The sequence below is a fragment of the Aspergillus karnatakaensis genome (assembly GCF_047715665.1).
Source record: "Aspergillus karnatakaensis strain CBS 102800 unplaced genomic scaffold BJY04scaffold_8, whole genome shotgun sequence".
Lineage (NCBI taxonomy): Eukaryota > Fungi > Ascomycota > Eurotiomycetes > Eurotiales > Aspergillaceae > Aspergillus > Aspergillus karnatakaensis.
Window position 1 is genome coordinate 430746 of NW_027395720.1, and position 24860 is coordinate 455605.

The 24860-nt window shown below is 50.2% G+C and overlaps 10 protein-coding genes across 10 annotated transcripts; 5 read left to right on the forward strand and 5 right to left on the reverse strand.

Annotated features, from left to right (window-relative positions):
• Nucleotides 1-334: 334 nt before the first annotated feature.
• Nucleotides 335-3672, reverse strand: pmt1 (protein mannosyltransferase 1). The gene is made up of 5 exons (XM_073708994.1): nt 3287-3672; nt 2934-3223; nt 2597-2880; nt 1082-2545; nt 335-1031 (listed from the first exon to the last, which is right to left on the reverse strand). Exons 1-5 carry the CDS (start codon nt 3547-3549, stop codon nt 537-539), a joined length of 2796 nt encoding a protein of 931 aa, XP_073574845.1. The 5' UTR covers nt 3550-3672; the 3' UTR covers nt 335-536.
• A 709-nt stretch (nt 3673-4381) lies between these two features.
• Nucleotides 4382-6360, forward strand: BJY04DRAFT_158514 (putative pre-mRNA splicing factor). The gene is made up of 3 exons (XM_073708996.1): nt 4382-4526; nt 4580-4633; nt 4696-6360. Exons 1-3 carry the CDS (start codon nt 4433-4435, stop codon nt 6135-6137), a joined length of 1590 nt encoding a protein of 529 aa, XP_073574846.1. The 5' UTR covers nt 4382-4432; the 3' UTR covers nt 6138-6360.
• Nucleotides 6361-6880: 520 nt separating this feature from the next.
• Nucleotides 6881-9420, reverse strand: BJY04DRAFT_158303 (guanine nucleotide exchange factor SEC2). The gene is made up of 3 exons (XM_073708995.1): nt 8812-9420; nt 8120-8759; nt 6881-8075 (listed from the first exon to the last, which is right to left on the reverse strand). Exons 1-3 carry the CDS (start codon nt 8817-8819, stop codon nt 6897-6899), a joined length of 1827 nt encoding a protein of 608 aa, XP_073574847.1. The 5' UTR covers nt 8820-9420; the 3' UTR covers nt 6881-6896.
• A 516-nt stretch (nt 9421-9936) lies between these two features.
• On the forward strand, nt 9937-10507 carry BJY04DRAFT_214916 (DNA-binding protein; the record flags this gene model as incomplete). The annotated part of the gene is made up of 4 exons (XM_073715348.1): nt 9937-9960; nt 10008-10093; nt 10152-10162; nt 10221-10507. The coding sequence occupies 4 exons, from the start codon at nt 9937-9939 to the stop codon at nt 10505-10507; spliced, it is 408 nt and encodes a 135-aa protein (XP_073574848.1).
• Nucleotides 10508-10768: 261 nt separating this feature from the next.
• On the reverse strand, nt 10769-11439 carry BJY04DRAFT_214917 (uncharacterized protein; the record flags this gene model as incomplete). Its single annotated transcript, XM_073715349.1, has 4 exons — nt 10769-10819; nt 10872-11073; nt 11183-11226; nt 11299-11439. 4 exons carry the CDS (start codon nt 11437-11439, stop codon nt 10769-10771), a joined length of 438 nt encoding a protein of 145 aa, XP_073574849.1.
• A 639-nt stretch (nt 11440-12078) lies between these two features.
• On the forward strand, nt 12079-13990 carry erf2 (palmitoyltransferase ERF2; the record flags this gene model as incomplete). Its single annotated transcript, XM_073715350.1, has 3 exons — nt 12079-13043; nt 13096-13204; nt 13247-13990. The coding sequence occupies 3 exons, from the start codon at nt 12079-12081 to the stop codon at nt 13988-13990; spliced, it is 1818 nt and encodes a 605-aa protein (XP_073574850.1).
• Nucleotides 13991-16216: 2226 nt separating this feature from the next.
• On the forward strand, nt 16217-19129 carry BJY04DRAFT_158521 (putative histone-lysine N-methyltransferase (Ash1)). The gene is made up of 4 exons (XM_073708997.1): nt 16217-17490; nt 17533-17906; nt 17966-18165; nt 18209-19129. Exons 1-4 carry the CDS (start codon nt 16305-16307, stop codon nt 18873-18875), a joined length of 2427 nt encoding a protein of 808 aa, XP_073574851.1. The 5' UTR covers nt 16217-16304; the 3' UTR covers nt 18876-19129.
• A 102-nt stretch (nt 19130-19231) lies between these two features.
• Nucleotides 19232-21862, reverse strand: BJY04DRAFT_158529 (uncharacterized protein). The gene is made up of 3 exons (XM_073708998.1): nt 21733-21862; nt 20381-21674; nt 19232-20326 (listed from the first exon to the last, which is right to left on the reverse strand). Exons 1-3 carry the CDS (start codon nt 21742-21744, stop codon nt 19383-19385), a joined length of 2250 nt encoding a protein of 749 aa, XP_073574852.1. The 5' UTR covers nt 21745-21862; the 3' UTR covers nt 19232-19382.
• A 148-nt stretch (nt 21863-22010) lies between these two features.
• Nucleotides 22011-23102, reverse strand: BJY04DRAFT_181232 (LYR motif-containing protein). The gene is made up of 5 exons (XM_073710173.1): nt 22690-23102; nt 22463-22627; nt 22352-22414; nt 22252-22301; nt 22011-22194 (listed from the first exon to the last, which is right to left on the reverse strand). Exons 1-5 carry the CDS (start codon nt 22738-22740, stop codon nt 22185-22187), a joined length of 339 nt encoding a protein of 112 aa, XP_073574853.1. The 5' UTR covers nt 22741-23102; the 3' UTR covers nt 22011-22184.
• BJY04DRAFT_158553 (uncharacterized protein) lies at nt 22936-24201 on the forward strand. Its single transcript, XM_073708999.1, has 4 exons — nt 22936-22964; nt 23088-23432; nt 23483-23580; nt 23644-24201. The coding sequence occupies exons 2-4, from the start codon at nt 23253-23255 to the stop codon at nt 24128-24130; spliced, it is 765 nt and encodes a 254-aa protein (XP_073574854.1). The 5' UTR covers nt 22936-22964; nt 23088-23252; the 3' UTR covers nt 24131-24201.
• Nucleotides 24202-24860: the final 659 nt, after the last annotated feature.

Below are 24860 nucleotides of genomic sequence, written 5' to 3' on the forward strand. Positions count from 1 at the left end.
TTATACTTACCTTGGGCGGTGCGCAGTGGGCTGTCCAGTAAGGAGCTCATTAATGTTTACTGGGAGAAGGAGTTGGCAAGGGATGTCGATGATTTGCGGGCAGAGCTGGGTATTGAGAAGCCACCGGATATGAGGGATATTCGGCGGATGATCAGGCTGCAGAAAAAGAGGGAGAAGGAGAGGCTAGAGGATAAAAGTGCCTAATCCCCTTTTCTAATCTCGCCATACTGAGCAAGAACGACCCCTTTGTGTACTTTTAGCGAATGTAACAATATACATGTATATTATTCTTCAGCTTTTGATGGCGAAGCAACCAAGCCATTGTCAATGCTAATCGCTCAAGGACCGGGTTTCAACACGCCACACATTTCGTTAGATCAGAAGAGAGATTATTATCAGATATCAGAGAGTGAGAGAATGTGAGAAAAAATACAGAGAAGTCAAATGGCAAATATGAAAGGCAAAACAAGGAAAATGTCATAGAGAGAGAAAGGTCAAATAGGCAGATTGGGATGGGGGCTGATCAATGCAGCCCTTCAGGTTGCCTCATTCCCTTCGCTGGCCGGCTTGGGCTCAGGCGTGTTGGCCTTTTCAACTGAGCTGCCTGCGCCGGCTGCCGAAGCGGGGCTATCTTCGGCGATTTCTTCTAGCTTGCCCTGAGTCTCAGGATTCTGACCTTCGACGTCCGGATGAGGGGGGGCAACCTTGCCGTCCACGACATCAACCAGATGACCATGCTCTAGGCGTGTACGAGTTTCATGTTTCGTCTCAAATGACACCTTGCCCTCCTTTCTCAGGGATTCGACTACTTCCTCGTCAAGGATGTTACCCTTCTGGTCACGGTACTCTACTCGCGCCTGGGATCCACGTAGTTTTGGCGTGCTCGACGTGATACTTGGTTCCTCCTTCTCGAACTCGACGGGCTTTTGCTTCTTCTGCTCCTTTTTAGGCTCGGCCTTGGCCGCCACGGGTGTAGGTGTTGTTGGGATAGCGGCGTTTGCGCTTGTGAATTGAGTCACATATTGGTTTAGCTAATAGTATTTTGTTAGTTTGTGCCGACTTAACCATGTTGATCACTTACATCAGTATAGAAGGTATTGCAGTCGAAGTCCCAAGTATTCATGAGCTTGACCTTTTGACAGGCGCCCTTTGTCCAGGGATTGCCATATACCAGCGGCGAATACAAAGTAAATGTGAAGATAGTAAGGCCAAGGAAGATACCGGCCAATGCCTTTCCAATGACTGGCCGGGAAGGAAGGCCCAAGCTCTTTATGCGGTTCGTGATGAAGTCAAACTCCTGGGCCAGTGTAAGGATAGCAAAGTAGAGCGCCGGGAAATAGTGGTGCAAGAAGAGCTGGCGCGCCATCAGATAAAAGGGAAAGTAGTGGAAACACCAGCCAAGCACTGCCGTGCCAATCTCGTAGTCAAATCTTTTGAAGGTGGAATTACGATAGTCGTCGCAGTTCCGCTGCCACCGTATAAGGGAAATCCCCTTGAAAAGCACGTAGATCAAAATAGCTGCCGTAGACGAGTACCAGACAAACGGGTTTCCAAAGAGGTACACCTGACGGTGATCCCGTCCCCAAAAGTTGATACCGCGGAGGAGAGTTGGCCATGACGGGGGACGGGAATCCCAAGCATGGGAGTCGGTCAGGCCAGCGTTGGTAGTCCACATCACCTTCTGCAGCTCGAAGAATTTCCCGAAGAAGCCGGGATTCCGGTAGGTGACCTTTTCTGCATCCGGCGGCAGCATAGGGTGCTTGTTGTTCTCGACGTACCAAATGCTGTTGGGCATAGAGGCGCCTTTTGCACATGTGACCTCCTGTTGGTCAAAACCCCATTCAGGAAGTTTGACCTTGTGCGAGAACAGAACGCAGCCAGTCATGACATGAACAAGGCGGAACTTGGATTGAATGGTTCGCAACCGCTTTTTGGCCTCCTCTCCGTCCGAAAGGGATTTGACGATCTCAACGCGCCAATAGTCATTGGCATCACCAGCAAACCCTTCGTATCCGTAAGCCGACACTTCGAATTGCCAATCGACATCGGTTACAGGGGGTCGCTCATTGTGTGAATGAATCCTTCGGTTTGTCATCATGTGGTTGAGCCTGATCACGGAGCCATCCTGGATGTAGTTCGTGGTGATGTTGTCCCAAGCTAGAGGGCCTGCAATCTCAGCCCCGTCAGGGCCAATGGGTTGAGTCTGATTCTCCGCAATGAAAACGTTGTTGTCATCCTTGTGGGGGTAAAGGGTGATTTGCTGCTGCTTGCTACCGGTAGGGTACATGTGGCTGTGAGAGTGCAAGTATCCGCCGCGAGTATTATGATGGCGAATGCTCAGACGGGAGCCGAAGACAACATCAGCAGGAACGGCTGCCATGCCCTTGGTGTTTAGGGTGGCCTGGAACTCGGAAGACATGAATCCATCGCCCTCTCCGGGATTAACCAAGCACAAGAAATGAATTGCGAACATAGAGCAGTAAAATCCCAAAGGAATCACAATCAAACAAAACACCCTTGCGAAAAAGTGTTTGAACCAGAGACGCTAGTGGTGTATTAGCCAAGAACATGCATTGACAGAGCAAAGGAAGCATACAGGTGTGACCGTCTTGGTATCTCCAAGCACCACCCAAAGTTGAAGGACAGTTAGAGACCCAACCCAAGCCACTGTGAACAGGCCAACCCATTTGACACTAAGAGTGGCGCCCAGAGACAATCCCGTGGCTACCAACCAGAACCACCAGGGTCCGCGGAAGGCATGCGATGGTCCTAGTTCCTGCTGGTTTGTGAAACAAGTGAATGAGAGGGCTGTAAGGGCCGTGAAGAACACCAGAGGAGAGTCCAGGAGGATAAAACGAGACTGCGTGACCAACCCATTCTCTGCGACAGAGTCAGCGGGTGCCCTCCACTTTCCTAGGTGGACATAAACATACCGAAGAGAATGGCTCCAGCTCCGAGAACAGCAGTTGAGGTACGACATCCGGTGGCCTTGAGAGTCAAAAACATAATGGGAATGGTAAAGACTCCCAACAGTGCGGGGAGCATGCGCATGGCCACATATGGCACTCCAGGCTCGAGGTAATCCTTGCCGATCTCCTTAAAGTCAAAGTCGCCTTTGAATCCAGCGAGCCATCCAGCTAGTGTAATGAGGAGTTTGGCGAGAGGGGGGTGAACGTCCATGAAGAACCGGCCCTTGATGTATTTCGTCGCAAAGCCACCGAAGCTGTGTAACATCGATTAGAAACATATCTAGACTATACGCGCTCAAGGATGAGCTGAGACGTACTGCACTTCGTCAAAAACAACACTAGTCGGTTGGTAGATTCTGAAAAGCCTCACGACAGCGGCGACTATCGTAACCAAAACCATGACCTTGTAGTCCGATGTTGGAAGGCTGAATATGTTGTTGTTTGCGACGCCATCTGATTGGTAGCTCGAAGGCGCTGCTGCTACTTGCTTCTTGCGGTTTCTTGGCCGGGGGGAGCGACTGGGGGAACGAGAAGAGGTCCGTGGCGGACGAACGCTCAGGGTGTCCTGTTTCGACGCCATGTTGAGCCGAACCCCTTGAGGGAGAAAGAGAATGAAAGAGAGTAAAGTGAGCGACAGAGGGTTTCAGAAGTGAAAATTGAGATCAGACGGCTAGTAAATCATTGAGAAAGGTCGATTGGAGTGGAATTGAAGTTGAAAGCTGTACAATACTCCGACAGTCGAGGCGGTGATTGTAGTAGATCCCACACCCACGAACCAGTGGATAAAGAGAAAATGAGGATTGATCGATTCAGGAGTAGATAAGTAAATGATGGAGAAGAAAGGGGTATTAATCGTGGCTAATCAAAAAAGCGCCATGCCCGAGGAAAGAAAGAAAAGAATGGGGGGGGTTGAGTGGTCGGTTGCGGTGGTGGTGAAAGGAAGCCGAATTCGATAGAACTTAACACGTGTGGCAGCGCTTAATGATGTTTCTGTTTCACCTATGTAGCACCTAGTTACGGAGTATAACTAACCAACTACCAGTTATGAGCTGTAAGGAACGGGGTTTTGGGCAAGGCTGTCTTTACAGGCGTCAATGCTAATGAGCTACTGTATATATATGGCAAATCTGTATCAACTAGGTATAACCTGAAAAATTTCAGGATCTTGTAATGGTCGTGGAGCTGGTGCAGGTGAAGTCTGAAAGTGCCCGGACTCGGATGTCTCACTCGCGAGGTCTCACTACTTGCGGCTTGCGGCTTCAACATTCAGGAGGCTGAGGCTGTCAAAAGCATTGATTATGTAATAAGTAACATTCCGCGGCTATAGCTCTGTTAGGCGCGCGGCTAATATAGCCGCAAACCGTCGCGAAGGATGAAATCACGCTTGGAAACTTTGGAAGTACCATCTTGGCCTCAGCTTTCATCTTTTCCCCCCGCACGCACGCTCTAGCTGGTGTCGCAATATGGCATCTATGAGTAACGGTAACACACCAACCGTTCCGGATGACGCGAACAAACCCCCTGAAGGAGTAGTCTTGCCACCCAAGGATATTCGAGGTCAGTTCAACGGTCTATTCGCAAGGTAAAGCGCGTGCTAACATCCAGTATAGCGATTGTTGAGAAGACAGCCGGTTATGTCGCTCGAAATGGCGCTGTGTTTGAAGGTATACCCCCATGGCCTGCCATTCCAACGCTCGCATCTAATCCCTCGACTCTTTTCTTTTAGATCGTGTGCGCGAAAAGGAGCGAAGTAACCCGAAGTTTTCCTTCTTGAGCGCAAATGACCCGTATGCACCATTTTACCAATGGCGTCTCTGTGAGATCAAGGAGGGAAGAGGGACTGATGTGTCTGCTGGCCGCCCAGGCGAGCCGACTCCAACTCCAGCATCCGAAGCTCCCAAAGGACCTGCAGAACCCCCAGAGTTCCACTTCTCAGCACGAATGCCCATAATCAACGCCCAAGATCTGGAAGTTGTCAGACTTACCGCTCTCTTCGTTGCCAGAAGGGGCAAATCTTTCATGACAGCTCTATCCCAGCGAGAAGCTCGAAACTTCCAGTTTGATTTCCTTCGCCCACAACACAGCCTCTACCAATTCTTTATTCGTCTGGTCGATCAGTACACAATACTCTTGTGGCCGGAGGGACTGGATGAAGCCACTTCTGAGAAAAAGAGAATTGCAGAGCTAGAACAGAATGTTAAGAACAAGTTCCACGTTCTAGAACGCGCGAGGCAGCGCGCGGAGTGGGTCAAATACCAGGAGCAGCAGAAACAGAAGAAGGAGGAAGAGGAAGAGCAAGATCGGATCGAGTACGCTCAAATTGATTGGCATGATTTCGTGGTCGTCGAAACGGTGCTTTTCACCGAAGCAGACGACCAAGTTGATCTTCCGCCTCCGACCTCCCTCCACGACTTGCAGTCCGCTTCTTTAGAGCAGAAGGCCATGATATCACTGAACCCTCTCCGGATTGAAGAAGCTATGCCTACCGACATGGAAACTCCAACATATTACAACGCCTACCCCGCACAGCCTGAACCTCAACACTTTGTCCAACCGGCCGGCCCAGTCTTCTCCCCACAGGCATACCCACCACCGACAGCAGCAGTTCCCCCAGCCGCCGCCACAGTCGCAGCTCAAGAGGAGGAGCAACGTATCCGCGAATCCTTCACTCCTCCATCTGCTGCCGCCAAAGCACCCCCGGGTCAGCAACCCATTCGCATTCGCTCCGATTATGTCCCTCGCGCTCAGGCTCGCCGGCAGAATGCCACCGGTGCCATGGCACTTTGTCCGAACTGTAAGCAGCAGATTCCTGAAGCTGAGCTACAGCAACATATGCGTATTGAGATGCTCGACCCCCGTTGGCGCGAACAGCAAGCCAAGGCCCAGGCTCGCACAGCTACCACCAACCTATCCACGGCGGATGTTGTTAATAATTTGAAACGCCTTGCAAGCCAGCGAAGCGATGTCTTCGATTCTACCGCGCTACATGGTGTTCCTGATCCTGAGGAAGAAGCTAGAAAGAAGCGCATGGCGTTCGAAGGCGCACCTGGCGCCGGACCACAGCAGCAGCAGCCGCCACCGGTTGGACCAATGGGTGGTCCACCTAATCCCCAAAGTATGAATATCGAGGAACAGATCCGGCATCTCCACGAGCGGTACAAGCAATGATGCGAGCACAATCTAATACTTGGAAGACCTTGCGTTTGGCGTTATATTCACATTACACGGAGTTCATGTGGTTGGGGGGGGGAATATTTTCTTCAGTATATGAAGCCTGAGACGTCTCTTTTGTAAAGTACTATTCTCTTTCTATTACCATCGGACACATCACTTCTGAGCGACTCCTTCTGAATGTGCTGTTAGAGTATCTTAAAATTGATGACAATCTTAAGTAGGCCGTAAACCCATGGAATAATCAAGTATCCTGCAAATCATTTGTCTCCATGCATGAAATTCCGTAGCAGTGTATATCACAAGGAAACAGAGTCACCATCACTGCGCCGATAAATGAAAACGCCTAATTAAGTACATGTAAGGAAAAGAAAAGACAGTGGAGAAAGCAAACATGTATGGCAGAAACAAATCTGAAAGAAAGACATTAGATATGGAAAGTCATGTACAAGAGAACAATCCATGGCAATATTAGTAGTAATACAGATCATTTGCACGGTGAGTCAAAAAGACCGGTGCCCATAGCAATGCACAGGATGAAATATATGTGGCGGAGGTTCAGAATTGTAAGAGACGACAAGCGGCTAGCACTTGAAGCTATAGTACCAAGAATGAGTCCCGCTATGACCAGCCGCTTGGGCGATAAAAACAGAGCGCTGTTATATCTGCGGAGCAGTCCTAATTTCTGGTTAAGTTGTTGGGAAAGAGCACCCGCCAGCCGATGATTGATGGTCCAAGTCAGAAAATGATACGAGATCAAGTCATGGCGTCAGCGGCGAGAGGTTGTGAATCTATTGTGGAAGCCTTCTCAAAATCTCCTTTCTGGACATCGCTCTGTTCAGTCTGAATCACAGGTTGTCCTAGCGAGTCAGACTGGTGCTCTTCATGCCGCTCCTCTGGGGCGCTAGTTTGGGCGAACAGAGGGACGATACCGCCGCCGATCCTGGACCAGAACATTCTTTCTCTCAGGCGGACTGTTTCTTCCCACGCCTCCTGTACCTCGTCGGGTTCCTCGGCGTGGATATGTCCGTCAAGAATGAGACGCAAATAGCCCGTGAACTCACAGCAAGAGCGTACTTTTTCTAGGCAGAGAACGCACAGAGGATATCGCTGTGCTGTCTCATTGTCGGACGTACGAAAACGGTGGGTTCGTTCATTGTCAGAGCCGCTCCGCCGTTCGCCACAAAGTGAGCATGGAAACTCATATTTCCTGACATCTGACGGCATCGGTTCAACGACGAGACTCCCTTCGCAAATACCACTTAGCACAGAGCGCCTGGTCAACCATGATATACCAGGAGCAATATCGAGTCTAAGAGTCGGCTCAATGTCCTCCGTAAGCGCGCGCTTGTAGAATCGTGCTTCCTTAAGGGGAATGCTGGAGCTTGCCGGTTGCGGCGAGGAAACACTTCCATTCGGGGAATGAGGCTGAGATTTTGATGGTGATGAGGTGACTGAGCCAAAGCTCGCACCACTAAACCCAGCCAAACTCATTACGTTCAGACCCGAATAGGATCCACTCGTGGCTCTACTTGGTGGTTTCGAGCTTTTGGCCGAGATAAACAGCTCCCGAAAATCCTCGTATGCTAGCAAGTCTATTCGACACACAGTCCTGATGAGGTGCGGAAAGCTTGTGGAAGGTCCGGGGGCTATCTCTGCGCATATAACTTCACCGGGGATATCTGTGGCTTCCATGCTCTTCCTGATGAACATGGGCGGTAATAAGGGGCCGGCAGGAGATGGCGGTGCGGTAGAGGTTGCGGTCCGGCCATCTAGATCTTCCTTGGATATATTAACGACATGGAGAACGGACTTCAGCTCAGCAAGCTGTTCCTGGTGGGATGCAAGGAGCAATTCCGTGTCTTTGATCTGAGAGCGTAGCTGCTCGTTTTTCTTTTCCACCGCTTCGCGCTCGAGCTTGGCAGCAGCAACCATCTGTTCAAATTAGTGAGAGTCATCGATAAGAACGCTGATAATACCTTGTTAGCTTCCTCAAAGAGAGCCGCGGTAAGGGTTTCCAGTTCCTGCTCGATGCCCTTTTTCTCCTTCTCCGCAAGCATCCGCTGCGCCTTTTCCTCCGCTAAAGATGCTTTAAGGCGCATGAGCTCATTCTCGTACTCGGCTTTCCTCACAAGCACCCTATCATCTAAATCTCGTCGGTACTTGTGGTTTTCGGACTCTAGCGCGCGGACCTTTTCCTGAGCTTGCTCTAATTCTTGGCGGGTGGCGACAAGAGTGTCGTCGAGTTTTGTCTGATTGTTGATCGCTTGAACAAGTTTCGAGCTGAGGGTTGCGACTTCATCGTTCAGATCCGGATGATGCGACGGTGGTGCAGACGATTCAGATGATCCAGCACTATGTAGGAGTCTTGGGTCTCGCAGGGTACTGAAACCACTCTCAGTGAAGCCGCCCTCGCTGGATGACCGAACGGTAGGGGTTGGGTGGTTGGCGGCAATTCCGGATAAATCGTTTGTGGATTTGGCTTTCGTGACATGTCTATCCGGTGAAAGGGACCTATTCCCCGATGAGAGGGAGCGCTTGTGGCTGGTTGGGCGCGGGATCATGTTTGAGGGCGAAAGGAAGCCTTGATGAGAATAGTAGGAGTGGAAGGCAATTAGACTATACATGCGTTAGTCAACACTTCTTGAAGGGCAAACTTGCTTGAACATACTCTGCCATGGTGAGGTAGTTATGGGATGGTACGGTCACACAGGAAGGTGTTAATTGCAGGAAGACGTCACTGTTAGGCAGATGTTCGGTCTTTCCATGTAGTCGCGTCGCAAATGAGTGCCAAAGCCGGACCCTCAGGAAAGGTCAACCTGAAAGACGATATGCTTCGCGCTTGATTCGAGGAGGCGCTAATCAGAGAAGATCGATCGGACGCATTGACGCTGGAGAAAGGGACGAAAGCTGAGGGAGTGGATGCGAGGTAACAGAACGAAAGTCAGTACACTCGGAAGGTCGGGTCAAGATGAGTCCTAGAAGGAAGAAGGAATGTGAATGACGACAAGAGGGTCGGAGGTTGGAGGCTGGAGTTGGAGTTGGAGGAAGATGAAGCAGCCCCTCTTCCAAGGAATGCCGGAGAAGTTGCAGATGGAAGTTCGCAGCCTCCTCGTCAGTCGACAGGAGCGAAGCGCCAGGGCGGAGTCATGATGGAAGCATCATTCGTCTGTAACAGTGTAATTACGCCTGTGGCGGGTATTTTACGCCCGTTCGCCGGGTCATGTGATTCTCGGAGTATATATTTAGGTACACATCGCTCAGAGCCTCAGAGAGTATCAGATCCCCATTTACAAGAGACTAGCTGAACAATTCAGGTCGCTCTATTCCTAAATGGCCAGATGGGTGCCTCTGTTCTATGAGGCAATGTAGATATCACAGACCTGCTCTTGGCGTCTCCAACTGTCGGTGCGTTCTGTAGTAATTCTGCATAAGATTAGCACTATGCACTTCCACATCTAGATTGCTGGAACTTGTGCTTGGTGAAACTGTAAAAGGCGCCGAAGAGCTCCAGAATCTCTTCAATATTGAACAGAGCTCGGGAGCTGAGGTCTTGAGTTTTCAAAGGTTGACACCTACACCTGCAGGAGCCAGCCCCACCCCCATAAAGTAGCCTTGAAGCCTCAGGCCATTAATATTTAGGTGGGGTTGGAACTTTCCCACGCGACGAATCCGACTGTCGCTCCCGATTTCCATCCGGTACCTCTTACACGGTGCAGGTGAGGTCAAATCAAAGAGAAGCTGCCTCGCGGTCCTTTATTATCTGTTTCGCACACCATTCCAAAAGCTAAAAACTATGGCCGACGCTGAATTAGAAGAGGTCAGTATAAGACCACCAACCCAAGCCAATACCAACATTCCATCTAGATCAGACGTGCTCGCCTCGCACAGCTTCAGCAGCAGGGCCCATCACGAGGGACACCCTCGGAGGGTAACCAGGAAGATACTAGAAAGTGCGTATGAGTCGTTCGAAACCTTTACAGAATATCACTAACCGCATCATTTTATTAGAGAAGTCGAAGGTATGCTTTCTTTGACCTGAGATCATACTCAGAACGCTCACACCCGTTACATGACCAGCCGAACGCCGCGCAACCATTCTGAATCAAATCCTTGAGCCGGAGGCCGCAGATCGCCTTGGTCGTATTCGGCTCGTGAAAGAATCGCGGGCAGCAGACATCGAAAACAGGCTCATCATGCTCGCACAAACAGGGCAGCTACGGCAGAAGGTCACAGAAGAGCAACTTAAGCAGCTCCTGAATGCTGTGGCAGAGAACCAGCGCAAGGATGAGGAAGAGCAGAAGATTGTGATCTCGCGGCGGAAGGGCGGATGGGATGATGATGATGATGATCTATTGGACTTGTGATGCGTTGTATGAGAAGGATGAGCTCTTATGATTTATGATGCGTCCGAGACTTAACAAAGTATACTTGCACAATCTACAGCCCACCACCAGTATGTATTTGATACAATATCACTCGGAGGGGAAGAAGAACAAAAGAGATACCAATTGAGTCAGGTCAAAGCAAACTATGCACACTCACGTCTCCCACACTCTAATCTTAAAACAACAGTTTTAGTATACAGCGATCGCCATTGAGACATCCCCGGCTCAGATACATCGAATCTAGAAGTCGTACTCCTCCTTGCCGTACTTGTTGAAGCGCTCATGGAGATCCTATGCATTATTAGTTTATGGTGATCCTCAAAGATGTGGGGCAAGACTATACCGCTGGCAGAGTGACATTTGGCACAATAACAGTGTTCAGAGCACTGGGAGCGTTCCTGAGAGGCTGGTTCTTGTCTCCACCAGGGTGATACTGGTACTTGTAGGACTTGCCGCCATCGTCCTCACGTTCCCAAGGCATGGAACTGTCGGGGATGCGGACGTTGCTCTCGGAAGTGACGGAGGTGGGCTTCTTGCCGAAGTACCTGTTAAAATGCAGTTAGTATAAGCTCAAGGAAAGATTGAGAATCAATTGGGACTATTTGAATCGGTTTTGACATGTCCTGAGGCTTCCGAGGATGGCATGACACTTACCAGCCGGCAATCAAGAAAGCACCAGACATGACACCGAGCAAGACCTAGTTCCAATCAGACCTTAATGCCTTGAAATATATAGTTTGAACCATCTGTGAATGACGAGATATCCGTACATAGAGCTCGGGGTCACGCTTCGGGGCCCGGTCGAGGCTGGACTCCTCTAGCTTGGAGCTGTAAAGGCGGCGCTGAGGGGCGCGGAAAAGAGCCTGGCGAGCAAATGCCCGACGGGAGGCCATAGCAGCAATCGAAGACATCGTAATGGGTGAATCAAAGAAAAGCGCGGTGGCTGCGAGGATTGGAGAGGAGCACTTAATTGCAGAAGTGGGTGGGCGAACTTCGAGTTGAAGTCGGACGATGACGGCGCGATCATAAGATCGCATTTGGTTGGTCAGTCGCAGTGTGGCGCTTAGTCATCCCGTCTGCCGAAGATTGCCCAACAGTACTCCGTACCTACCTCTGGTAGGAGTGATGTGAACAGTCCATGCTCACAACACTCACTCTATCTACAAGTTGCCTCTTTTTCGCTTCCAGGCGACCTGACCATGATGAGTGTGGCATAGGCACTAATACTCCGCTCAGCTTTCGCGAGTGGTTTCCAAGCTCGGATTCGCAAGGTATGTGGCTGAACCCCCTTTGGTGAGACAGGGGACCGACCCTCCCCTTATCTCCTCTAAAATGCGCGGGCTGGATATTTCACTGCATAGAATGCTAAGTATATATCGCTGGGTTTCTAGGCCATCCACACTCCTTAATCTACCCATAACCCGCGCCACTGTCGTTGCTTCTTGTCGCTCCTTACCACCACCTGAAATCCGCCGAATTCTGTCCGGGCCTACCTCCATCACAACATGATATTTTGTCGTTCTCGGTAGCTACAGTTACTCTCAGCAAAAATGGCGTCTCAATCGAACAACTCGGAAGCCATTGAAGCGACGGATGCACAACCAATGCCGCATATTTTGGGCCTACCGCGCCCTCCGTCTGTCGGGGGCATTTCCTCGCGCTTGACGGATGCGGCCTCCGAGGATGGCGATCAGTCGCAATCATCTACTATGCCATCACGAGTACCGCAGTCACGACCCTCTATATCCCGACGAGGACCTCCACCAGCAAGAAGCTCGATCGCGTCTACCAGTCAAACCACAGCCCGACCAGGGAGTTCCGGAAGTAGGCTTAGCCGAACACACATTCCATCACTGGCTGCATCGGGCTTTTTTCGGCCCATGTCATCACAGCGACTACAAGCCCATCGAGGTCGACCGGTAACCAAAGAGACTACAGCTTCAACAGAAGATTGGGGGGATCAAACCAGCCATAACAGACGGAGTCTAATTTCCAACAGCACGTTCCCGAATTCTCTTCCCGCCGTGGACCAGGAGGTTCCCCCTTCGCGCGGTACTGAGTTTACCGATCCCATCATACCTGATAGGAATAACTCGAACGCGAGCCCGACTGCCGATACGACGGTGAGAAGCGAAAGCGCCAATCTTATACGCGGGAAAGACCGGCCACCACACCTCAATCTGGGAGTGAACTATCAGGGCACAAATGAACCCGAGACCCCTCAAAGATCACCTTTATCCTTTCTTTCAATACAAAACAGGAATGCCCCCGCCGAAAATCGCGATAGTCGAACGCATGAACGGCTATCGTCTGCAGATTCATCTCCGCAGTCTATTGATAAGGATAGAAAATCTGAGCCTTTGAATCAGGCTGGCAAGGGCAGGAACTACGAATATTTCGTTGGCAACACCATATTCTGGGGTGGGGGGAAATTTCAAAATTCTAGGGACAAACCAGTCAATATTGCAACAGGGTTCCTTGTGCTTGTGCCTACTGGCCTGTTTTTTGGATATTCGTATGGATATAACCTTCAAACTTATCTGGTCGATTGCTAACCACCGTTCTAGAGGCCCTTGGCTTTGGCATAACATTTCTCCGGCAATTCCGATTGTGTTCGCTTACCTCTTCTACCTTTGTTTCTCCTCTTTTATACATGCATCGGTGGTTGATCCTGGGGTAAGTTTACCAGTAGCTTTTCTGTTCGCTCTGACCGATTAGATCATTCCTCGTAACCTCCATCAAATGCCTCCTACCGATCCATCCGAAGATCCTCTCGCTATAGGTCCACCAACAAACGACTGGGTGATGGTGAAGCTCGCCACCTCCGACGTTGCTGCCATGGACGTGCCTGTCAAATATTGCAAGACCTGCTCTGTCTGGCGCCCTCCTCGATGCTATCATTGTCGGGTCTGTGATAATTGTGTTGAAACTCTCGACCATCATTGTGTCTGGCTAAATAATTGTGTCGGCCGCCGAAATTACCGATACTTTTTTGCTTTCGTCAGCACTTCTACGCTACTTGCATTCTACTTACTCGGGGCTAGTCTTGCGCACATTCTGGTTTACCAGTCTCGACGGGGCATTAGCTTTGGCCATGCCATCGATGAATGGAGGGTACCCTTCGCCATGGTGATCTACGGGGCCTTGGCAGCGCCCTACCCAGCCTCGTTATGGGCGTACCATCTCTTCCTTGTTGGGCGCGGCGAGACCACACGGGAGTACCTGAACTCACACAAGTTTGCCAAAGCCGATCGACACCGCCCGTTTACTCAAGGAAACATTATTCGAAACTGGGTCACAGTGTTTGGGCGGGCACGGCCACCAACATATATGCAATTCAAAGAGTACTACCAGGAAGGGGATCAACGACTAAGTACTGTAAAGCGAAAATTCCTGCCTCGCAACACTGAGCCCCAAAACGACATTGAGATGCAGCGCGTACCTCATCCCGATGCGGAGTGAGCCTTGTTCATCGTCCACCTTCTCTGATACCTTCTTTATTCATGATTTTCTATTACGTCCTTTCTAACAACACTCCATCTCTGGGTTTAATTCTCTCTTTCCGCACTTTTCCTTTCTTTCTGTTGATATAGCACTTGTATGTATATTAGGTAGCTAGGCACTTGAGAGCTTCTGCCCTAAGTTTGGGTGTCTCATAAATGGATGGAGTATGGTACTCTGATGACGGAATGGGATGCGGTCATTCTCTGTAAATGACTCTCAGTCTGAAATCTCACTTGTGAAGACTTGGGGTTGTGGAGGTGGATGTAGTGCATGATATATAATGGACTGCGTTGTCAGCTATAGACATTATCACCACATACTTATTCATCAACGGCTGCGTATACTTAGCTTAAATCTAAAAGTCTGCTATATGAATGCAGCACAAGCAGAGACACAGGCGCAGAATAGTGATCTGCCAACAGACTTGACATTATTTCTACCACGTACTAATTAGTTAGTGCTATTGGTTAGTGATACGCATGATGAGGTGAAGCCGAGGCTAGGTAGATTACCATACCTTACCGGATACGTAGTATACTTACCAGGAACAGAGTGTCAACCAATGGGAGAGGAGCCTATGAATAATAGCCGCGTGGGGCCAGCGCCTTATCCCTGCGGATTGCGGGACTGCCATACAAGACTAGTGTGTTATAGGGCTAGTGCGAAATATCCCCCGAACCATAGTATGTACTATGTACGCCGTACCCTACTTGTAGGAATAGGCCAAGTTCTTGAGTAAGGGAACCTCTAAAGAATTAGTAAAGAACTTTAAGTGTCTCTGCGTTACTAATGATGGGACAGAGAATGTTGTGTGGCGGATGTGGTTCTTGCTTAGGGTGCCTACCTAGGTAGGGCGCATTTATTGCCGTCACTGTGTCGTTTGTTACTTCTTGCCAGGACCCCTCACAACCTATAATGTGTACAGTAGGTAGTACCCTAGAAAATACGGCCAGGATAAATAGCAGTAATAGGGCCCTTCACCGTGTATACCTCTTTCGACAGAGGGTGTGTCGCGGGTTGTGATCAGGGCGACTAATTCTAGCTTGAGTGGAGTTACAGAAGCTTGATGGCGCAGCAACCACAATCAAGCATGCATATTGACCTTCAGTTAGAGAGGCGAGGAGATTCAAACTATGTGCTTACATAGGAATAGCTTCAACACGTCGAGGCGGTGGTAGTCTCGAAAGTAAGCTGGTTTTTTTGCGACATGAACAAGTCTTCATTCTGCGAGACGATTCTCTCAATTGAAAGTTGAGAGAGAATAAGACCCTGAGATCTGGATATTCGCCCAATTATGCGAGATCAAACGGCGCGGCTACATTGCCTGGTCTTTTATCGAGTTGGAAGTACTTCGACCGAGAAAATATTTGGGTGAACATCAAGAGGAGGATGATGACACCATCGGTTTAGGTTGGCAACACAGCTCAAGACAATCAAGCCCATAATCAATGTAGCGCAGGAGGCTCCACTATGGCTTTGAACAGAGATCAAACGTGTTAGATGACAAGGTTATGACATTCATATCTTACAATCTCTCGCGATACAGGGTCATGAAAACAGCATAGAGGCAATATCAGAGTCTCTCAACTATGGTAGAAATGCCATTCTAGGTTTCGGCAGCCTTTCAGAGATGTCCCTGCATACAGCTGCAACATAAACAGAGCTTTGGCTAAGCAGTATGTTGCCCTTTATGCAGTTTACTTTGTGGTTGAAAGGCTCTAGTGTGTGGGCAAGGGCGTTTTGATAGAGTCAAGCATGCTGCAATCAACAAGGAATATGTAGACAGGAGAGTAGAAAGCCAAGTACAGTGGATAACCCGAGGAAGAAAGAGGGGAGGAATTGTTGACAGGAAGCATTGGAGGTGCTCCGGACTGAAGTGGCATTCCGCGGCTGACTGACTCTTCCACTGCTCCTGCTTCTGCTCTCCGCATCTCCTCGCTCTTTTCCCTCCTCCAACTCTTCGCCCATTCACACCCAAACACCTTGATCCACCCCATACACCTTTTATTGGGCCTCTGTTCACTGATTCTCAACCTTTTGTTCGTGTTGGAAAATGACCTGTGCCGCGTAGGGCCTTTTGAGCGTTCCTGATAAGCGGATTATTTCTCTTCAGCCCTCTCCCCCCGAGCTAGTTTCAGTTCGAACACGCCTTCGCCCCTGTCTAGCCACATATCATTATCCTACCAGGCTTGCCGCTGGCAGAGTGCTCTCCACGGCTCCATCACCTGTTTAAACTCCGACCTTCGCCGCTCTTCTTGCCATCTGTCGTGTGATGGATGTTTCGCTGGGCTCGTCCGGCGCGTCTCCCGCAACGCCCGCAACCGTTTCGGACCTCGTGAAGCACCCCGACGAACCCCTCGACAGCACAATGACCTTTGAATACACGGAACAACTGCTCACGCCTGAGAATAGCCGCTCCGAAACCTCAAGTAATAATGAAAACGCGTCTAACGAGGAAAACCCTACCCTTCGCCGACGATCTACACGAGCGACACGCGCTTCGCTGCGGGGAGCGGCACAACAGGATATAGGCTCCGAGATAGAAAACAATGGTGCCATAGAATCTATTGAAGAGAAAGTCCTGCTGAAAACTTTGGGTAATGCTGCTGCGCCGCTTGGGAAAAATACTCGCTCCTCCCGTCTGCGCCATAGTATCGCTATTATGGAGTCAGGACGACACACCGAAGCGAGTTCCTCACATGATGCCATGGAACTAGACGACCACCCAATGGCTCCTGATACACCAGTCTCAAAGTCATCACATGAATCCCAACCAGACGACCGATCCGCCCTCCTGCTGCCTCGAACTCTACGTAAGCGCGTGGAACAGGCATTGGCTCGGAACAGGAGCCATATCTCGGAAAAGGACACCAAGGATACTGATAAGGATGATCGAACTCCAACTAGGCGATCGTCTCGTCTGAGCTTGTTAGAAAAGGTCTCCGATCTTGCCGGCCGTGCTACTACTGTCCTTGGCAAGCGCTCAAGTAGCCTGAGGGAGAAGGGAAAAGAAATAGACAGGCGAGCTAGTCTGCGACCTCGACAACTCGCAACCCCGAAAGAAGAACCTATCCTTGCTGAAGAGCCGCCGGCAAAGAAGCGCCGCGTCTCAGACAGTGAACTTCTTCCGAAAGCCAAGTCGGAGCCGGATACTAGCCAGGAAGAGCCTACCCCCCTTGAAGCTATTACTCTTTTCAAGGAAAAACGGTGGCTGACTCATGGGCTCTATTCTGGACAAGCTTATACCAACGCCCGACCAAGTCAGAAAAGAACGGAAAACGCACGGAGAAGGAGCCTTAACCACACTCAAGATACCCAGAGAAAGCTTTTACCACTGCCGATGTTTGCTGGCGAGCGGCTGCTAAAGACAGGAAGAGACTTCGAACTCCCTTTTGATATTTACTCGCCGCTTCCGCCGGGCCAACCCAAGCCTAACGAGTGGAGGAAGACTAATAAAAGTACGTCGTCCTTAGTTTTGAAGGAATTTGCTGACCATATAGATGTCTTTGTGGGAGAAGCAGGGAGTATCTGGCGTGCGAATAAAGAAGAGGAGCTTTCAAAATGCACATGCACTCCGGAGGCTGGCTGCGACCAGTTTTGCCAAAATCGGTACATGTTCTACGAATGTGACAACAGCATCTGTGGGTTAGGCCCCGAGTGTGGTAATCGGAACTTCGAGGAGCTTAAGCAGAGAGCAAAGGCTGGGGGTAAATATAACGTTGGCGTCGAGGTCATCAAAACGGCAGATCGTGGATATGGCGTACGTAGTAACCGCACCTTTGAGCCGAACCAAATTATCGTGGAGTACACCGGGGAGATTATCACCCAGCTTGAATGTGAGAAACGCATGCGCACTTTATACAAGAAGAATGAGGTAACTGTTTTCTTCCATATAACACCATGGTGCAGAGTTGATGCTAACCTACCCTCTAGTGCTACTACTTGATGTATTTTGACCAGAATATGATCATCGATGCGACTCGTGGCTCCATCGCCCGATTCGTGAATCATGGTTGTGACCCTAATTGTCGTATGGAAAAGTGGACTGTGGCCGGAAAGCCGCGTATGGCTCTATTCGCTGGGGATCGGGGTATAATGACTGGCGAGGAATTGACCTATGACTATAACTTTGAGTAAGTATTCCTCTATACTACTCTTGCCATGCTAACCGAATAGCCCCTACTCTCAGAAGAATGTCCAACAGTGCCGATGCGGTTCGGCAAAATGTCGCGGCATATTAGGTCCTCGGAAGAGAGAAAAAGAGCAGAGAGAAGAGATGAGAGCCGCAAAACTGAAAGAAAAAGAAGATGCGAAAAAGGCGCAAGCTGCGAAGCGGAGGAGAGAGAATGCTCTTAACAAATCCCGCTCGCGTGTCACTAAGAAGCGAGGAGCTTTGGCCCCATCATCCATCAAATCCGGCGTCAAGAAGGTTGTCTCGAAAGCGCGCATGACTGTCTCAAAGGCGAGCAGAAAGCCAACATCTGCAACAGCTGCCAAAGCTTCCCCCAAGAAGGCTTCGGCAAACCAGAAACGCGGCGGTAATATCAGATTGCCCACAATCAAACCGAGCAAGATCAAAGCAAAGACCGCAGTGCGTGTCAGAAAACCAACACAAGCGGCGGAATCTAAGATGCAGAAGACTACATCTTCATCTAAGTCACGAAGCCGTGTCATTTCCACCAAGACGAAGACTGTTGCTATAGCGAAGAGCTCCCCTGCTGCCAAACGGCAAGCGAAGCCCAGAACAGACGTACTGCTTGAGACTATCAACAAGGGAACTGCCAGAACATCGCCGACGACGAAGTCTCCAACCAGAGTGTCAGGCCGAGTGAGGAAGCACTGAATCGCTTTCATCCCAACTTCCCACAAACTACATTCAGCCCTTCCTCTTTCGACTGCCACCTTCTTGCTTTAAATTTGGTTTTCTTGGGCCCACTTTTTATTTTTATTATACTTGGTCAAATTGGCGCTGGTTTCTGTCGGCTAGTACACCGGGCACCCGATCTTGCTCTTTGGGAACTCTTAAACTCATATTTGGTTTACTTGATGCTCATGTTTGCGCTGACCTATATTCATGAACATGTCTTTCTGGGTGTTATGTTGGCGAGACTGCTGGAAGGGTCAAGGTTGGAATCCTCTGTGAGAGTACTTTCAGGTAGGGAAGCGTGCTATTATTTCTAATACTGTGTTTAATCTTATTGATACTCAAGTAATGTCCTTACTTTACATTCCAGTAAATATGCTGCGGCCCCAGCTGTACAGATCTGCAGTAAACCAACCCAAACACCATTATCGCTAGTGAAGCCAGATGAATTGCAAAACATAAAATTTGTTCGAAGTGAAGATTCCTTTAAGAGCGCGGTTCACTATGCGAAGCCGGCGCGTCGCCCGGAGCTGCATTTGTTGTGGCCACTCCAGATTCCGAGCCTGCGATGGAGGGCATGGAGGACAACGAGAGGGCGTTTTGTTCGAGCTCGGAAGGTTCTTCGGTTGGAGGTTGTTCCAGCGCGGAATCTGTGACAGATGCTGCTGTCGCCTCAGCTGCGGTTTCCGATGTGCCTTTCGATTCGGCTTCTGATTCTTCTCTCGGAGCTTCGAGAACCGAGCCCAGAGAAAGACTTTGAGAGACCGCTGATGAGTCTGCGGCGATTATTTGTTGAGGACTTTGCTGTGGATGCTCTTCTGCGTACTGAGCGCTTTCGGCTTCTAAGTCGGGTTTACTTGGGCCCGACGGTGCAAGCGCCTCTGATACTTGCTCTGTTTTTTGGAGGTCTGTCGGTTGCGGTACCTGGTCGGCAGGTTCATTATTCGTGGTTTCCTGGATCGTGGCCTTTTCAGGTTCTGGCGGCGTAAGTTCTTCAACAGGCGGTGCCGTAGGTTCATTACGGGTATCTCCTGCGGATTCTGCTGATTTGATCTCAGCAGGCGCCTCGGCCGCTAGTCCAACTGCAGCGGTTACTTCCGGTTGTCCCGATTGGATATCGCTCTGTAGGCTGTCATCAGGTATGCCTGCAAGGCTGGCTTCTAGGTTATCTAAGAGGTCAAACTCGTTCCCATTGGGCTGTTGCTCTGATAGCTTGGGAACAGACTCGTCAGTTGGAGTTTGCACAGACACTGAAGTTTGTGGGGGGAGGTCTCGAGAATGTTTGTTAATGGGGACGTCAGGTTCTGCCATGATTGTATCCGTTGACTCCGCTATTTGCTGATCCGTAAGTTCTGCTATCGCAAGTGAAGGGTGCGGAGCTGCGGGTTGTTGTAATCCACGAGGGTATAGGTCCTTTTCTGGTGATGAAACTGATATTGAATGAGATTCAGCAGATAATATCGGCTGAGGGTGCAAGATTTTACCTTTGGGCCCAGCGTCCGTCATCTGAACATCGTTTGATATATGTAGGGCGGTAGTTCCTGCTTCTGCAGGAGCTTGTTGTGAAGGAGAGCCTGTCATATTGGCAAGCACGTTACCGGGAATTTCAGTTGTCGCTAGTGAAGTTTTCAGAGTCGGTTCAAGATTTGGCACTTGCAGTGCTTGAGATTCGGTACGAGGCTCTGTCTCGACTGCTGCAGATGGTTCAGTCGTAGGACCAGACTTTGGTCCTGGCTCGGGTTCGGCGCTGGCATGTGGCTCCGGGGTTTTTGCATCCAGACCGGACTCATCCCCCTCTCCATCATCACTCTCCTCGCCTTCCTCCCCCTCATCGTCCTCATCGTCCTGCGTTGTCTGGTCCATAGACATACGTGATGGATCTGTCTCTTTGCTGGGTACTGTAACAGTCCCATGGACAAGCGACGCGTCGGCGCCCTCGCCAGGAGCGAACATGACCTTCTTTTTCCTACCTTTCAAGCTTTTCCCCTTCCGCTTCGGAGGAGGGGGTCGCCGCCTCGGTGGAGTTAGAACAGCCGCTGAGCCTGCCTCTGCAACAACCACACCCTGCGCGTTGACAACACCAACACCCTCGATGATGGTCCCTGGTGCAGGCGCTTCGGGAATAACAGCGACTTTGCTGTTTTCAGCAATTAACTGTGCCTCATCCAAGACCTCACCTTCAATTTTGTGTCCCTCAGGTACCCAGGCTGCGTAGACTGAAATATTGCCCGTTACTGGATCAACCTTCTTGAACCGAGTTTTCCTCATTGACCCTAAGCCATGAGCACCGTCGACACCTGCAGCCGGAGCAGCGTAGATAGATGGCAAACCGGGTCTCCTCTTCGCTAGAAACTCAACTTCTGGCGCTTCCAAGTGCCTTGGGACGGTCGTCCACTTGCGCATGGAGAAATTGCGTTCCAAGTTTTGCTGTGTTTGTTGCTCCTCTGGATCTGTAGCCTCCTTCTCTTCATCCTCAAACTCCTTTGACGCGGGCCGGATGTATATGCATCCGGCACGGGCGGCTTTGAGAAGCGCACGACTCATTGGGGTCAGAAGATGGCTGTCTCTGGGCATCGGGTGGTCAGGGACAGATTGTTTTCCACCTTGTCCGGGCGCTTCTGATTCTGCTCCCTCTGTTTTCGGCTCTTGCGAAACAGTCTGAGGCTGGCGCGTCCATCTGCGGACAGGTAGTCCTTCGGTAACATCGTGGTCGATCTGGCCTGTCCGAGTACGGTTGAGGCCATCGCCGAGTTGACGGCCAGAGCGCGATGATCTAAACTAAACGACATGAGCTGGAAGTACAGTGCGACCGCATCTGTCTCGGCAAGGAACTCACTGTTGGGGGCATGGCGCGCGACGAGTAAAGCGACCTCCACCCAATTCGCAAACCAACCTGTCGAGAAAGTTAAAGACAAAGCCAGACTGAAGGAGAGTTGCCCTAGAATTCGTGGTGCAAAGGCCAAGAGAGATGGACGAGAGCGCGGAAGACAAGACAGGTGGACCGCAGCGAACGGAGGTGCGATAGGTACGCTCCACGTGACCTAGCCAGGATGAGCTCAATCATCAATAATTACGATGAAAGATGATGTTCTATCTATCCTTCAACAAAATAGATGAGAGAAGATTCAAAATTTCCAAGATGCACAGTAGCTCTAACAACAAGGTTTTGAATAAAAGTACAGGTCATCCAGCTCTATCCCGTCCACGCCAACAATCAGATAGCTGGTTAAGTAACCCGCGGCCTCCGCAGTAGATATCTGTAATTCAGTTACATGGTAATTTGTTATATCAATCCCAGCTATCCAAATAATTAGCATGTGTGAAGCGGCTTGGATATGACGGATGGGCATCCTACCCAGTGTCTTTCTGGCGGACAATGCCGCCATCTGGCCCTGTTTCTTTCCCCTACATCAAATAATTAGATGAAATCTCAAGGACGATTCGTCCGGACTTACCGTCTTTTGGCCCTCCACAACCAATCTGTCCAATTGGTAGAACTGGCTGATGACGGTTTGCCTCTGTGCCAGCGTAAGTATTCATCTGTGAAAGTATTGTCGCAGACTGACCTTCATCATCCGCAAGTTCTGTAGACCTTGCTGTATCAACTCTTGTATCCTGCGTTCCTCAGTCTCATTCTGGTGTTCCCGGAAAGCATCCTTTGTCCTCCGAACGGCGTATTCGCGAAAGTTATAGTTCGAAAACTGGGATGATTGACGAAGCAACGATCGGAACTAAATCGTGCTTGGAGCATTAGTGTTTGGGCAGTCGCTGCAGATGGGATCCAGCTGCATACCAGTGATCGCGCCTGGAAAGCAGTGTCACGCGAAAGGGCAGAGACAGACATGGTGGTTGTATTGAGAGACTCGGGAGTGGAGATGAGCAGAAGTAGTCGGAGCGGAGTGCTTGTTAAGCGCAAAGCGCACAGTTTCCCGAAATGATGTCAACAACGATCTCGGCCGTCTGGCACTCGGTGGCTGAACTGTCGTGTGAAAATATCAAGAGTGAGTTTCGTAGATATAGATGCTGCTCATGAAGGATTAGCTGCAGGTTCGTACCGCGCAAGCGGAGGTGGCGCAGAGAGAGGAGCTCAGTAGCGGAGCGCGATGGATGAATTACGGGTGATCCGTAATTCCCAGAGCAGGTAGAAGCAAAAGGGGGTCGATGGAGGCGGTTGACTTACAGGAACTCGAGGTGGTTGACTGAAGGGCAGTAATGCTGGGAGGTGCCGACTCGGGAAATTCTACCTATTGCTTTTCCAATCTGGGTCCGGGATGACGGAGTTATCGGAGACCATCATCCTCCACCTTTTCGCCAGCTCCGCCAACTCCTCTGATCAACACCTTTCCGACTCTCCAAATGCCACAACTCCCCACGCCTCCTGTTTCTCGTCAGACCTCAGAGTCTCCAGACTTGAACCTACCAAATGGCCAAACAGCGGATCTCGCACAGTCCCTCGACTCAATTCTTGAGAAATACCTCCACCTCCTCGATAAGCACCAGCGACTGCAAGGTGAACTAGCAGCAAAGCTCTCTTCGGTATAATCGCAAAGCCCCTCTAAAAAAAACAAAAGCTGAGGACAACCCAGGGATTCATCTCTCTTGCGCACGCAAACTATACTTGTCCGCCAGGCCGGAGATATGGTGCTGACTACTATGATGAACGGATGAAAGCTACAAGAAGAGTGTAAGTCAAAGTTCATTGATCCAGAAACCCCAAACAGACGGTTAACCAGAGCTTTTACTCTAGTATATTACAATCCTCTTCGGCCACGGACGCAAGGAAGTACAATGCGAGTTCGAGAGGGCTTCCACAGACTGGCATGCAGAGTGGGCAGATATTCTCATTTGCGTCCGCTAGTGATGTTGGTGAGGAGGAATGGCCCAGCGCAAGTGGCATACCTGAGTCTTTGCCTGAACCGTTGACACATGAGCCCTCGCAGGTTGCAGACGAAAAAGGCTCATCAATGGAGGCTACTGCGGTTACCCAATCGTCGGGTTTCGAGATGAAGCCCGAAGCAGATACAGAGACAAAGCGCGAGTCTGTAAGAAAGAAGAAGCGTACCTTGGACCCCATCAGGTGGTATGGGATACTAGTTCCGCCTTCTCTCCGCAGTGCCCAGAAGTCTTTCACTGAAGCAGTCGAAGCTAGTATTCCTGAACTAGCAAGTACCGTAACCGAGATGCGGGTGGCAGAGAAGGAGATTCTGAGACTGCGGAAGGAGTTGGGACGGTAGCAATAAGCTGCCGTCCTTTCGTAGTTCCCTACTCCTTGATTATAGCGTGGTGTATATGCTTGTACGAATTTCCTTCGTTGTGCAGACCAGAGGTGGTCAGTTTAGTGAGTTTAACTATTAACTACATAGATAGTACCCAGGTCACATGATGCGGCGTCCAGGTTCAGTGTCATCCGAGGGAACAACCGCAACCTGCAACCCCTCCTTATAACATAAACATCGGAGCAGCATCATGCAATCTGAGATACGAGATACGGAGATACGGTCTTGAGTCCTGACTCGTAGCGCGCACTCTTTCCGCCGTCCGGGTTCGCCCCCGAAACTTGGAAACCTGCCGGGGGAGATATATTTAGTATATTTTATTATTATTACTCCGTATTATCAGCAAATGTATGACCCTGACGGCGAAACCGAGCTAGCAAGACGCCAGAGCCAGCCTTCTCCTTTTTTGCTCGCTGCGAGTTGAAGCGAGATTACCCAATCCCCAATCTAAGCAATGCGAGGTTGTGATGTTGACCTCGTGATAAGACTCGACTGATGGGTCGGATTTTCCTCAGGCAAGAGCATGCCTATATTGTCCTTCCACCTCCTCCTTCATATCTCAGCTTGACCATCACCACTGACTGACGAATAGCCTGTCAACGGTGCGGTCATCCTCGGAGGGATCATATCATCATACTCACAGTCATCACGGCCCCTGGTTTCAAGAGGACTCTCCGCCCGTTAGCAG

What these genes read in the sequence shown, in the direction of transcription:
- pmt1 (XM_073708994.1), bottom strand. Translation starts at nt 3,549, where the DNA reads ATGGCGTCGAAACAGGACACCCTGAGCGTTCGTCCGCCACGGACCTCT. An exon ending in GTTGTTTTTGACGAAGTGCA is followed by an intron (nt 3,224 to 3,286) that starts GTACGTCTCAGC and finishes GATGTTACACAG; the next exon opens with CTTCGGTGGCTTTGCGACGA. An exon ending in ATACCAAGACGGTCACACCT is followed by an intron (nt 2,546 to 2,596) that starts GTATGCTTCCTT and finishes ATACACCACTAG; the next exon opens with CGTCTCTGGTTCAAACACTT.
- BJY04DRAFT_158514 (XM_073708996.1), top strand. Translation starts at nt 4,433, where the DNA reads ATGGCATCTATGAGTAACGGTAACACACCAACCGTTCCGGATGACGCG. An exon ending in GCCACCCAAGGATATTCGAG is followed by an intron (nt 4,527 to 4,579) that starts GTCAGTTCAACG and finishes CATCCAGTATAG; the next exon opens with CGATTGTTGAGAAGACAGCC. An exon ending in AAATGGCGCTGTGTTTGAAG is followed by an intron (nt 4,634 to 4,695) that starts GTATACCCCCAT and finishes CTTTTCTTTTAG; the next exon opens with ATCGTGTGCGCGAAAAGGAG.
- BJY04DRAFT_158303 (XM_073708995.1), bottom strand. An exon ending in TCTTTGAGGAAGCTAACAAG is followed by an intron (nt 8,076 to 8,119) that starts GTATTATCAGCG and finishes TAATTTGAACAG; the next exon opens with ATGGTTGCTGCTGCCAAGCT.
- BJY04DRAFT_158521 (XM_073708997.1), top strand. Translation starts at nt 16,305, where the DNA reads ATGGATGTTTCGCTGGGCTCGTCCGGCGCGTCTCCCGCAACGCCCGCA. An exon ending in GTGGAGGAAGACTAATAAAA is followed by an intron (nt 17,491 to 17,532) that starts GTACGTCGTCCT and finishes CTGACCATATAG; the next exon opens with ATGTCTTTGTGGGAGAAGCA. An exon ending in ACCTATGACTATAACTTTGA is followed by an intron (nt 18,166 to 18,208) that starts GTAAGTATTCCT and finishes CTAACCGAATAG; the next exon opens with CCCCTACTCTCAGAAGAATG.
- BJY04DRAFT_158529 (XM_073708998.1), bottom strand. An exon ending in GACGGACGCTGGGCCCAAAG is followed by an intron (nt 20,327 to 20,380) that starts GTAAAATCTTGC and finishes ATTCAATATCAG; the next exon opens with TTTCATCACCAGAAAAGGAC.
- BJY04DRAFT_181232 (XM_073710173.1), bottom strand. Translation starts at nt 22,740, where the DNA reads ATGTCTGTCTCTGCCCTTTCGCGTGACACTGCTTTCCAGGCGCGATCA. An exon ending in AGAACTTGCGGATGATGAAG is followed by an intron (nt 22,415 to 22,462) that starts GTCAGTCTGCGA and finishes ACGCTGGCACAG; the next exon opens with AGGCAAACCGTCATCAGCCA. An exon ending in TTGTGGAGGGCCAAAAGACG is followed by an intron (nt 22,302 to 22,351) that starts GTAAGTCCGGAC and finishes TATTTGATGTAG; the next exon opens with GGGAAAGAAACAGGGCCAGA.
- BJY04DRAFT_158553 (XM_073708999.1), top strand. Translation starts at nt 23,253, where the DNA reads ATGCCACAACTCCCCACGCCTCCTGTTTCTCGTCAGACCTCAGAGTCT. An exon ending in TAGCAGCAAAGCTCTCTTCG is followed by an intron (nt 23,433 to 23,482) that starts GTATAATCGCAA and finishes AGGACAACCCAG; the next exon opens with GGATTCATCTCTCTTGCGCA. An exon ending in ATGAAAGCTACAAGAAGAGT is followed by an intron (nt 23,581 to 23,643) that starts GTAAGTCAAAGT and finishes CTTTTACTCTAG; the next exon opens with TATATTACAATCCTCTTCGG.